Source organism: Lemur catta, chromosome 2, assembly GCF_020740605.2.
Source record: "Lemur catta isolate mLemCat1 chromosome 2, mLemCat1.pri, whole genome shotgun sequence".
Lineage (NCBI taxonomy): Eukaryota > Metazoa > Chordata > Mammalia > Primates > Lemuridae > Lemur > Lemur catta.
Window position 1 is genome coordinate 91,699,523 of NC_059129.1, and position 12,878 is coordinate 91,712,400.

General features: G+C 36.7%; 1 protein-coding gene across 1 annotated transcript; it reads left to right on the top strand.

The window, feature by feature from the left end:
• Positions 1 to 269: 269 nt before the first annotated feature.
• Positions 270 to 11,664, top strand: FHL5 (four and a half LIM domains 5). The gene is made up of 5 exons (XM_045544044.1): positions 270 to 436; positions 1,215 to 1,389; positions 2,360 to 2,529; positions 6,312 to 6,498; positions 11,440 to 11,664. Exons 1-5 carry the CDS (start codon positions 278 to 280, stop codon positions 11,601 to 11,603), a joined length of 855 nt encoding a protein of 284 aa, XP_045400000.1. The 5' UTR covers positions 270 to 277; the 3' UTR covers positions 11,604 to 11,664.
• The last annotated feature ends 1,214 nt before the right edge of the window (positions 11,665 to 12,878 follow it).

Below are 12,878 nucleotides of genomic sequence, written 5' to 3' on the forward strand. Positions count from 1 at the left end.
CACAATCTGGCTGCTGGTTTGATGCTTTTTGGTTTTTTTTAGCAAAATACACAGGAACTGCCAAGATGGGAGAGTAACCTTTCCTAAATCACACCAAGTGTTACCATGGCTACAAGCATATTTTCCTAAATTTGGAAATTATGGATTTTTACTTAAGAAAATATAAATTCATTCAAGTGCTTCACTCACACTGTATTGAGGCTTATCATTTATCTTATAGACAAGATTCTGCTTTTATATACATGAATGATTTTCTTATTCACAGGTTCAAACCAAAATGACAAGTGTTCAATTTTATTGCCAATACTGTACAGTGTCGCTTCTTGGGAAGAAGTATGTACTGAAGGATGACAATCCATACTGTGTTTCCTGTTATGATCATATCTTTTCTAACTATTGTGAGGAGTGCAAAGAACCAATTGAGTCAGATTCCAAGGTAGGTCTCATCTCGGTTCACAGAATTCCTTCAAAATAACAGCAAATAAATGCTTTGGAATGCCTCCTTTCATTTAGTGTTGACTTTTAACACTATTCCCTTGCTACTGGATATAAGGATCTTGAAAGTCACCATTCATCAAGTTCCAGTCATTACGCTTGGCACTATGAAATATAACATTTGCTTTAATCCTCACATAATCTTATGAGGTAGTTTAAGATGCTAAAGATTAAAGAGGTTAAGCTATTTGCCCAAAGTTACATAGCTAGAATATTAAGTCGTTTCTAGAATGACAAGAGTATAAATAAATACATAAATAATGAGAGGGGTAAGGATTCAAAATCTGTGTTTTCTGACTTAAAAATCAGCCTCATTTCTACTAAACCCCATTGTGCCCATTACTCCTACAATACTCATTATTTTTTTCTTTCTTCTTTTCTTCCTCTTATTTCTTTTTTGCCTTTACTCTAGTAGGGTGGTGTTATTTTTTGTTTGTTTATAGTTCATAAAAGGAACATAGGGAAAATTTGAAGAAATAGCAAAGAATTTCATTTATTTTCCGGCTGCCTTTAGTGACCCTTCAAGAAAGCCCCAGGCTCTGGCTTTTAATTACCCCAGAGAATCTCCTCTCTACGGGTATCAGTATCAATAACAACTTTCCCTCAAGCTACTAGCATAACCTACTGGCACTGGAGGCCCAGGAGTGTTTAATTTTGTCATAAAAATGATCTGTTTTGTCACAAACACATTTAATTAACTTTTATTTACTGTCCTGAAGGATCTCTGTTACAAAGACCGGCACTGGCACGAAGGATGCTTCAAGTGCACCAAATGCAATCACTCTTTGGTGGAAAAGCCCTTTGCCGCCAAGGACGAGCGCTTGCTGTGCACGGACTGCTACTCTAACGAGTGCTCCTCCAGGTGCTTCCACTGCAAGAAGACCATCATGCCCGGTAAGGTCTCCAGGGAGCTCTGGTCTCTCCCTGAAGCAGAGAGGCTTCAGCAAGTGCCAGCACATGCGGCGTGCAGCGGCTCACAATACCCTGGTTTCCAGAAAGTCCTCCTTTTTATTCTATCTTGAGCTCCTTTAGTGTACTTTAGAAATAAAAAGATCGTTCATCATTATGCTTGAATAGGTAAATTACAGTGTTCTGTGTATTTCATAAAACCTAATTTATAGAAACATTTCAAACCAGAACCCGAGCCATAGAATAATGATAAAATTCATACCCATAACACTACATTAAACACCCTGCCCTAAGCATAACCAATGACAGCAGAAAGAATGACTCATCATAGGAGATCGGGGCCAACTGTCATTTTGTAGTTCACTGCAAACTGGTTTGGGGGTCAATCATTTTTATTCTCTCTTAGAGAAGACAAGGATCTATGGGAATCATTCCACTTTTAGCAAGCACTAATTCTCTATATTTTGCTTCTCTTCTCAATCCCTATGGACAGCTGTATAAGAACATAATTCATTCTCTCTCTCTCATTTTCTTATTATGGATTCAAAGAATTTTTAGGAGACCATAACTGCGCAATATAAATCTCAGGAGTTGTGACCTGGGCATTTCTAATAACCCTGTAATGATGATTATGGCTTAATTTATCTAAACCACATGCAGCCATTCAAAGTCTCTACTGAAAGCACATTCACATCCCCAAAGTGCGGCTTATGCAGAGCTTGAAAGTGCTTTCATTGAAAGAGTGATTTGCCACCATCACAGCTGAGCTCTATTAACCTCTATTTTCCCAGATGATGTTTCTGAAACTGAGTAAATACTATTTTCTAAAAGAACTATTTATCATCTAACTTTAAAAAACTATTTTGTAATTAATTTGATCTATGTGTGCTTAAAATAAAATTATGCTTGATATGTACTTACTTACTTACAATAGGTTCTTACTTTTTGAGTACAGGTTCCCGCAAAATGGAATTTAAGGGCAACTACTGGCATGAAACCTGCTTTGTGTGCGAGCATTGCCGACAACCAATAGGAACAAAGCCTTTGATCTCCAAAGAGAGTGGCAATTATTGTGTGCTGTGTTTTGAGAAGCAGTTTGCTCACTACTGCAACTTTTGTAAGAAGGTAATTATCTAAAGAGGATGAAGCCTGTGGAAACTTCCCGCTCATTGCTTTTTAGCTGCACCATATATAACTATCATGTTATGTCTGTATTTACACATTCATGTTAGTTTTTAATTCCAACATGTCCACAACCACTATCTGTCACAAGATGAAGATGACTATCTTTTTTTTTCAGCCATAAAATTCCACCCACATGCATTTAATATTCCAAACAGCTCAAGTGACTTGATATTCCAGTTTCATTTACTGCTTTTATACAAGATTTCACATATTCTGGGAGAGGGCACACATCTATCTTTGAATTTTAAATACAGAATGTTTCTTGGAAAATAATTTTTGATCCATTCAATATTAACTATTATGGAGAAATATGGATTTGCCTCACAGAGTGACTGAGGCAACTGATTTAACAGAGTGTTTAACTCCTCACATTATGTCTCAGCAATGCAAATGTCTCCTTGTCTTGACACTTTAGTATTTCCAAGAATAGATGGGTAGGCTCAAGAGAGGGCCAAGATCATGAGAGAAATTTAGTGGACTCAAAGACAGAAAGAAGGCTAAGATCTGCAGGTGCCTTCACTTCCAGTTCTAGAGCATCATGTAGGGCCTTCTGACTTGGTTTCCCATTCAAAATCCATTTTCTAATAGGATAAAAAGTCATTTTTTGAAGTAAACTTTGTCCAATTCTTTTTTATCTTCTAAGCTTTAATGTGAAAAGCTAGCTCGTGTCTATCATTTTGATGAAGACTGTCTGTGTTCCATAAAATATATATGGTTGTTCTGGAAGGAATCCTTGACCTGTGAGGCATCATAAGTTTGAAATGACACTATGAATTGTGATGAGAAAGCTGAATCATGAAAATACACTAAATTAGTATAGTGGTTTCTAAGTATTTTTGATCCATGGGCTACTTTGGCAAATCTCTTAAGACCATTTGTATATGTGTGTCTGGACAGCTGGAAGTCTCACGACTACTCTCTACAGGTACATATACACATACACATACACACACAGCTACAGTAGTTTTCTACACTTATTAACAATGCCAGCACTGTATTTACAGAGACATCAGTACACTATCCTAAGTTATAATTATTAAATTACACTATAGTGATGACTGAGAATTACAACAGCTAATAACATGAGATGAAATCATCTTATACCCAGAGACCCCCATTACTCTACCAGAAACAGTGACTTAGAAAATGACTTTACAAGCAGCTGTCAAATCCCACGACCCTGTAACAAATGAAGCTCCAAAGAACTACCAGAATCAATTACGTGCACTTAAAAACATGCTGGAAATAAAATGAATAGTTTCATCTCACTGTTTTGAGAAACAACTAAGTTGGCCAATTTTAGGCTTCATTTCTTAAAGACTTGAGCTAAAATTAATGAGACTTATGAGAATTATCTTAAAATCATTTATTGGACACAATATAACGTCTCTTTCAACGCTATAAAAGTTTAAGAAAGGAACTCCTCTAGTACATCAGCGCTGAACACTCTCTGGGCCAAAGCACTGGTGTTTCCCAGGTTATAGGAGCCTAACTATATTTAGGATATGATCTGAAGTCATCAAAAATTTGTGAAATATTTATATTGGGTAGTAGACAGATCATGACATGCCAGATTATTTTCTATTTCATTTTTAAAACCACAAGTCTTTTAAGGAAAGCTGGATATAAATGGTTTTGATCAAAATGATCCAAGCTAAACAATTTTTTTCAACCCAAAGCAAAGACCAAACATTGAAAAATAAAAAAGCAAAAGCTAATTGACAACCAGGTCCTTAGAACCTTTTCCCATAGATTTTGTTACACTAAAATTTATTTTCTACTAAAAAACAAGTGACCTCAAATTACAAGTGATTTCAATTCAAACTCCTCAGGGTTCAAAAAGAGTTAAATGTATTATTCTCTGATTCTTTGTCTGTCACCTATGAGCGCAAAAATCGTAAGTGCCTCCACTTTGTCAGGGAAGAAACTTGTTCTAAACCCTGGGATAAATCAGTGGCAAAAACCATGCTTAGAAATTAGACTTCATCCTAACCTTCCTACCTCTTCAAAAGGAATACTCACAAGCCAACTATTTTTAATGTTCCAGAGTTCCTTCTCCCTAATTAAACAGTCTTTGGTGTATATATCAAGTTTTATTTTGCTGTGAATACATTTTTCAAGTTTCAAATCTCTTAAGCAGTGCCTGCTAATCATTAGACCAAACAAATCAAAGGAATCACAAATTCTCCTGTGTCTGCTATAAAGCATTTGAAGTCAGTAGGGGGTATTTTAAATTGCTTTCCTTGACACACACCATCATGCTTCCCATTTGCTTATGCAGAATAGTAGCTTTTTTCCTCTAGGGAAAAATAACTTTTATAGCAAATATTTTTAATTCCTAAGGTATTTGTTATAAGATTAAAAATATCTTTACAATAATTTTTTCAAATGTTTATATCACAGACAAACAACACTTCTGAGTTTGTAAACAATAAGATGGCTTAAAATAGGCTCTGCATTTCCACTAACTAGTTAATTTGAATATAAAAATTATAGGAACTATCTCAGATATCCCATTGCTTTAGTAATTATAAGACATTTATATGAATGCATTCCAGGTTCTACAGCAACTCCAGGAGCTCAATAGCCATGGGTTTGAAAGATGATATGACTTAAAGATAGCTTCACAACAAGATTTACCTAATATTTATCCATCTGAATAATAATAAAGATCTTCATAAAATCTTAATAAAGATTTCTCACCTTTTTAAAAAGTTAAATCCATTGATTAAACTGATTTAGAAAAAGGTATATTATCTTATGGAAAACTAATAACCATCTCTGGCAAAACCTTATCACGCCATACCTTAAGGCTCAATGTACAACCAATGTTCCTTACTTCGAGTCCTGAATCCAGTAGCACGCCATTGCTAGATACAATATTGGAATTGCTTTCCAGAGAATTTTTGTCCTTTGGTATTTATTAATTCATTCAATGAGGACTTAACAACTGCTTATCTGTGCAAAGTAACCTTGACTCAGTATTATATTAATGGTTAAGCACACAGACTGTGGAGTCAGACTGTGCAGGTTTGAATCCTAACTCTATGGCCATGGCAAGTAACTTAATGACTCTAACCCTCAGTAGTTGCTCATGTGTACAGGTGGAAGGATTATAGTCTCTACAGTTAAGAGGTGCTGAGAATATTCAGAAGAGGTCATCCCTTAGCACAATGAGTGATTACTAGCCAGTGATGGTGTTTACCAATTCAACTGGGGGATGCTACTGCTGGATATTGTCGGACCCAGAGTAAAGCTTTCAGGAAGAAGTAGAATTTTTTAGCATCCTTGAAAGTTAGATATGGACATAGAAAATAGCTCTAATGGCAGATCTTTGAAGACCAAAATAAGAAAAGTCAGGGAAGTATGAGGAAGTGAATCAGGGACTTAATTTTCTTTCCCTAAGTCTAATATGGTCCTACCTTTTTTCCACTCCACTGTAGGAAAAAAATTAGACTAATTTTCGTTTCTTGCCAGTTCTAGGTAATTTCTTTCCAATTTTAGCATATGTGCTGCCGAAGTGAGCACTGTTCTAGGTAATTTCTATAGCCTTTGGCTTCTCACATTGATTCAAAAAACAGAAGTTTTTAAGGAAAAGAACATCCTAACACAAGATGATACAGTAGCCCAAAGCATCAGCTGCGGACGTAGAAGAGAATCATGAAATGATCTGAATTGTAACGGCTGCCATGGTCATTGCCTTTTTTGTGATCCTTCCATAGGTGATAACTTCAGGTGGGGTAACATTTCATGACCAGCTATGGCATAAAGAGTGTTTTCTGTGTAGTGGCTGTAGGAAAGAGCTCTGTGAAGAAGAGTTTATGTCCAGAGATGACTATCCATTCTGCTTGGACTGCTACCACCATCTTTTTGCCAAAAAGTGTGCAGCCTGTTCCAAATCTATCACTGGTGAGTTCTTCAGTTCAATATGATCACACCATGAGACAGTTAGGACTATGTAAAATGCTGTCTAGATAATTTAGGAAATGCAAGTAGAAATGGAAATCTTTCATTTATGTTTCCTTTTGAGATAAACATAACTGGGTGCTCATATATAAGTATAAATATAACATGGACCCCCTCAAGGAAAGTACAAGGTATAATTTTGGTGACTATATTCTGTAAAGGGTAATTCCATGCTAAACCTAATGGCACTGGACTCTTCAGTAAAGTAACAGATTGAGAAAGAAGGAGAACAGAAAGAGCGGAGAGGTCAGAGAAAACTTTCACAAGGAGACCTGCTCTCAGCTTCATTAAGGATTTGAGTGAGAGGAAGGATTACTAATAAATCAGAATCCTCCTTAATTCCAAAATAGGGCCAAGCATCCTTAAGACAGAAAAGGTTTTAATTAAATCCAACTATTGTATAGAACATCTGAAGCTGTAATTCGGGTATTATAGGTCAGGCATTAATTAAACTTCATTTTAAGATGCTTCTAACAAATGTATTATTCTCTTTTCTCTCTATTCACTTGCAATTACAAAGCGCATTTATGAATAGATGAAAGAAAACAAGATAGCATTTTACTGAAGAAAAATACATGTGACATGGTTTGAAAATAACACAATGATAACTGATCCATGTTAAATAGGTTTTCAAGGTAAAAAATACATATTTTCCTCAGAGACATTTCTAAAATCCTGTAATAAGGGAACTGGAGCTAGCATGACACTTGACAAACCCAGCAGCTATTCTTTCTGGCAGTTTATAGTCACTGAAGGTGGCAGAACTGTAGTTTTACTTTCCATTCCTAGTATACTTAATTATATTTCATTTTCTAATTCATTTTATATAACATAGAATTAAAGATTATTTTATTCCTTTCCTCCTCCTTCACTTCAAATATATAAGAAAATAAAAAGTGAAACTTCATGCATCTTCCAACCAAAGGAAAGAGTTTCACTGCAAACCCCAACTTGGCAGGCTTCCCCTGACTTGCAAAGGGAGGGAGGGAGTCACCTGGACAAACAGCACCATGCTGTTTGTCTATCCAGGGGCACCATGTCTGTCAGAATCTCACACTGGCACATGGGCTACATCTGGCCAGCAGGTGGGTTATGTTTGGCCTGCACATGTTTGGAGACAAATAATGTACAATCCATCTCTGTAGCCAAAAGTAAATGAAGAACATGCCATGGGTGAGTAGACAGCCTCCACATTCTCCAGCAGGGTCGCTGTCGTATGGTGCTGAGTGGCTACCCCATTGCATGGGGCATGCCTGTGCCCTCTCTGTTCCTCACACCCTGTCTCTTTTGCTCAGTTACGTCACCTCCTGGTGGGGGTAGGTCTCGCAAGGACTTGCATTAGGAATTCCAGCCCACTGGGCTCCAGAACCCATACTCTAAACCACTCTACCTCCTGCCTTCTACGCCTTAGGCAACTCCTACAGCCAAGAGAACAAACCACCATCTCCACTGAATTTAGTTAGAGAACGGGACTTCCAGATATGCAACAGTTCCTGGAGCTCCAGAATCGCCTTAGTAAAATCTGCAACCACAGTCAATTTATTTGACAACAACACTTTTCTTGAATTGGATCAGAACAAAAAGGGGCTTCAATGAGGAAATGAGAAAGTTAAACAACTCAAAGTGGGTTTCAAAGTTCTCTGGGGACCCAAGTAACTAATACCAATCTTCAAAACGCCTACACAAGCTCTGAACTTGAGTTTCAATTCTGATCCATCACAGATTCTTGTGTCTGTCTAAGTGAATTTTCTGATAGATTGTTCAGCTTTTTAAAGTTCAAATGGAAAAATAACTTTGTTCTGCACAAAAATATGAGGATGATCAAGAGCAAAAGATCTGACCCAAAAGTAACCCAAATGCAGTATTAAATTTTAACTTAGAATAGTCAGTCTAAAGGGAACGTCTCATAATTATCTTAATCCTCTTTTGGCTTTGTGATTGAGACCCCAGAGACTGAAATGCTTGCAAAGCCTTCCAGCTCACTTTAATATATCTTGATTCAATTGTTAGATACCTACGGGCCATGCAATACTGCTTCTTTAAAATTGAGCTATCTGAGCTAATGTACCATAGGAAATTCTGATACTGCCATATATTTACATTCAGAAAGTTGAGCATTCATGCAAACATTACATCACCTTAAGAAGCTTCGTATTGTTGGATCCAAAATTTCAGTTAGAAGGAATAAGTTCAAGAGATCTATCCTGCAACATGGTGACTATGGTTATTAAATAGTAACTATGTATTATAAATACTTGAAAACTGCTAAGAGAGTAGATTTTGAATGTTCTCACCAAAAAAAAAAAGATGATAAGCATATGCGGTAATGAATACATTAATTGACTTGATTTAGCCATTCCACAATGTATACATATATCAAAACATCATGCTATATCTATACTCCATATATATATTTGCCAATTAAAAATGAATTTTAAAAAGAAGCTGTGTTAGAATGTTTTCAAAATACTATTTTGTATTAACTAAATCTGTCTATAAATCATGAGGTATAATTTTTTAAACCCATCACAATGAACTTGCTTCATTTGAACAGCCTCCAGGTATAACTTTTCCAGGTATAAATTTTTTCTCCTCCTTTAAGATAGGATTAACCTCTCAAACTATCGGGGATAAATGAAGCAGGTTGATTAGTGAAAAGCGTTCTGGACTGGGGGAGTAAAAGACTTGGGTCTTCCTCTGCCCCTGACTTCTGTGTGACCCTGGGTACATAGCTCACCTACAGAGGCCCTCATTTGCCTCATTTGCAAAAAGAGGAGTTGAACAGGATCACATATTAGCTTTCTTCCATCTCTGTTTATTTTGAAGAAAAGGAGTTTCAAATGTTGTAGTTTCTTCAGAGAGAGATGCTAAGGTTCCTGATTATATATTTTACAAAAGATAAAGTCAAACATAATTCTATGAGGTTAAAAGCAGAGGCTCTAAAGGCAGACAGCCTGGGCTTGGATCCCAGATCTGCTGGTTAACGTTGGGCAAGTGGTTAAACTTCTTTGTTCCTCAGTTTTTGTCTGCACAGTGGGAAATGATGTTAATGTCTGCACAGTGGGAGATGATGTTAATGTCTACCCCATGAAGGTAAGGTGAGGGCTATATAAGGCAATGCATACACAGGGCTTGGACCAGTGACTGGCACATATTCAAGCACTCAACAAATGCTAGCTCTTATTCTACTGATTTGTCATAAACCTATGAAAACAGATAAAATAGGCACCAAAGACCTGTTTCCTGGATAGCTTTCTTATTGCAAATAACTCTCATGACCTAAGAGAGTAAACATATCCAAATTTGGAACAATTTACAAACATTTCACATGTTCAGTCAGTCCTTTCTTAAAGTCTTGCTGCCAGATGCTTCTATTTTTTCTTCTTTGCAAAATTCTAGAAGAATCACATTTGCCACTTATACAAGTTTTACTAATGAAATAAAAAAATGAGCATCAAAATGCTAGATGTGAAATAATTGGTTTTATGAACAGACATGATTTACATATATATATAGAACATTACTCTTGCAGTCAGCTTATTAATGTTTTGAATAACATTAAGGGAATTAATTGGTACACAATTGATTTACACTTATTAGAAAGTAATGATGATAGCATCATAGATAAGCAAGCTATAAATTTAATCAAGGAAAGTAGAGGAATTTGATGCAAATTTCTCCATGAACCACTAAATTATATATAAAGATATCAAATAAGGTTTTCAGGAAGGAAATAAGAAGCTATTATCATATTTAAGAAGAATTTATCTGAAATAGAATGCTTATTCACCCTTTTGCTTCAATGTTTCAAATGGAGTATTTGGAAATTATATGCTAATCAGCAGGTGAACTATTTTAGCCCCACTCTGTGGATGATAAGCAAATCAGAGGAAGTCCATAGCACTAAGATCACTTGGAGAATACGTCAAATAAATAAAGATCCAAGCCTAGGGCATCTCAACCTCTTCCCAATCCCTAGACCTTTTCTCTGTTTCTACAACTTCTCAAAATCAGTTTCTTGAACTGCACCCTGGAGTCAGAGAGACAGAGATCAGAGCCTCACTGAAGATTCAAATTCTACTACTTTTTAAAGAAACAGTATGGCTCAGGTGAGGCCCAAGTTAAAGTGGTAAGGGCTGATGAAGTATTTAGAAACTAATCACTGGATAGTGTAGTCTCAGTGGCTAGAGTGATTGGATTCACAGATCTTTGTTGCAACCCTAAGCTGAAGTTGTCTCTGAGCAGGGTAATAAGGTCATTGTATTAAGATGGTTGTATGACAGTCTGGATGAAATCCTCTGTTTGGGCTTTCTGGCAATTGTGTTCCAAACCCTATGTATGACCAGGGGACTTAGTCTATGTAAAATTAAGCATGGAAAAATGAGGGAAGAGAAGAGAGCTAAAAGTCATTAAAACATCAGACACCAGGTTAGGAAGTGTACATTTATTTCATCTTATCTTTATTTTTCAGCTAAGAAAACATAAGGTCACACGGAGAGAAAAAGCAACAATATTCATACTTAGACATCTCTGACTTCAAAACCTATGCCCTCTTCCCACTGCACTACACTGTATTTCCTTATCTATCTTAGATAATCCTTATCTGTTTCCAAAAATATGTGGTTTTATATCTAGATTCTACCTACTTCTGTAGATTATGGCAGAATTTGCCTGGGAATCTGCTTGGGTGGCGTAGGGGGAACTTGCCTAGGACTGACATTCCCAGTTGGACACAGGGATGGGGGCAGCATTCTTTGCCGGGTTATTTGCCTCTAGGTGGTCTTGCTCATGGCTCTATCTCCAGTTTCTAGAGAATTACCTGATAGAATGTTCAATCTATTCCTTGAAAGGATAGATTACTCTTTTTCTCCCATTTCTTTACAGGTCTCAGAGGTGCCAAGTTTATCTGCTTTCAAGACCGCCAGTGGCATAGTGAATGCTTTAACTGTGGGAAGTGCTCTGTCTCCTTGGTGGGCAAAGGCTTCCTGACCCAGAACAATGAAATCTTCTGCCGCAAATGTGGCTCCGAGGCGGCCACTGACATCTAGAAGGAGACGGTGTTTCTTCACCTGTAATCCACTTGGCCTTTATTGTCACTAAATCTAGAACCCAGTTGATGTCGTATTTTTGACTTAAATTTTAGGAAACATTAATGTAAAGTTTATAGTAGAAGAGTTTTGCACACATTCTGATAGAACTGTATTCTAAGGGCACAAAAAAGCACAGTCCAACAGAAATTAATATATGTTAAATCACAAAGGGACCTCTCCTTGCAAAATACTGCACTCTGCTGTTAGAAACATAGAAAATTATCTCTTCATAATCAAGTATATGACTTATACCTAGGAGTCTGGATGTAATTACTGAAAATGATGTTTTTCAAACCTGCAGAGTAAAAGAAAAACTAGGAGACCAAATTGAGATTTATACATGAGACTAATGTTTGGATTCTTAGCTAGCTAGTTATATATAATGCAATAGATTGGCTAAATGGTAGAAGTGAATTGATCAGGGAAGTGATTAGCAATCATCACATTTAAGAATTGTGTCACCTTTTAATCATTCTTTTGTTGTTCACACATACTGACTTTAGAATTGAAAAACAAAGCTGCAATTTGCCTGCATACACATTGTTTCCACAGCTGGTTGGTTCCTGTGTTTAATCAATGGAATTCGAAAATTGTGGAGCCTATGGCTCTCATACTCTGCATAAGTATAAGGGGATCATTTCTACCTATGGGTAGCCAAAGCATGGGTTTCAACACATTTTGTATTAAATGTATTTTCAAAGCCCACAATGATTTTTCTAAATGCTTACAGATTCCATGAAATAAAAGTTTATTCATTCAAGTGGAGCTAACCAGGATAATCCTTGTCCCCAAAGGCAAACCTTTAAAGTAAATAGATCATTAAATCATCACTTGTGGAAATGAGTTTTAGGGAAGGGATTGAGTATTGGAACATGACTTTCATCCTGATATCTAAAGACATAATAGAATGCATAATTAGCTCTGTGCCTCAAGCATTTTGCCTTCTAAAATTACATAGATGATTAATGGGCAGACATAAAAGTGGGCTTTAAAGAAATCTAATAAGAAGAAGAACTGAAAAAGAATAATTCACTGCTGATAATTCAGGGCCTGCAAAGCAGCACAATAGAGGAATGTGGCCCTCCCCACTGCTCCCCCACACCTGTGCCACCCACCTTACCCCCAGCCAACCATGCCCCCAGCTGCAATCTGCTGCAACACCCATTCAACCAATCCATCAGTGCTTATTGGTCACAAAGGAAGTAACAACCTTAGTGAAAAGTCTGTCACCCT

Bases quoted from the DNA above. Each gene is read 5' to 3' on its own strand.
- FHL5 (XM_045544044.1), top strand. From the start codon at position 278: ATGACAAGTGTTCAATTTTATTGCCAATACTGTACAGTGTCGCTTCTT. The intron at 1,390-2,359 runs GTAAGGTCTCCA...TTTTGAGTACAG, and splicing joins CAAGAAGACCATCATGCCCG to GTTCCCGCAAAATGGAATTT. The intron at 6,499-11,439 runs GTGAGTTCTTCA...ATTTCTTTACAG, and splicing joins CTGTTCCAAATCTATCACTG to GTCTCAGAGGTGCCAAGTTT.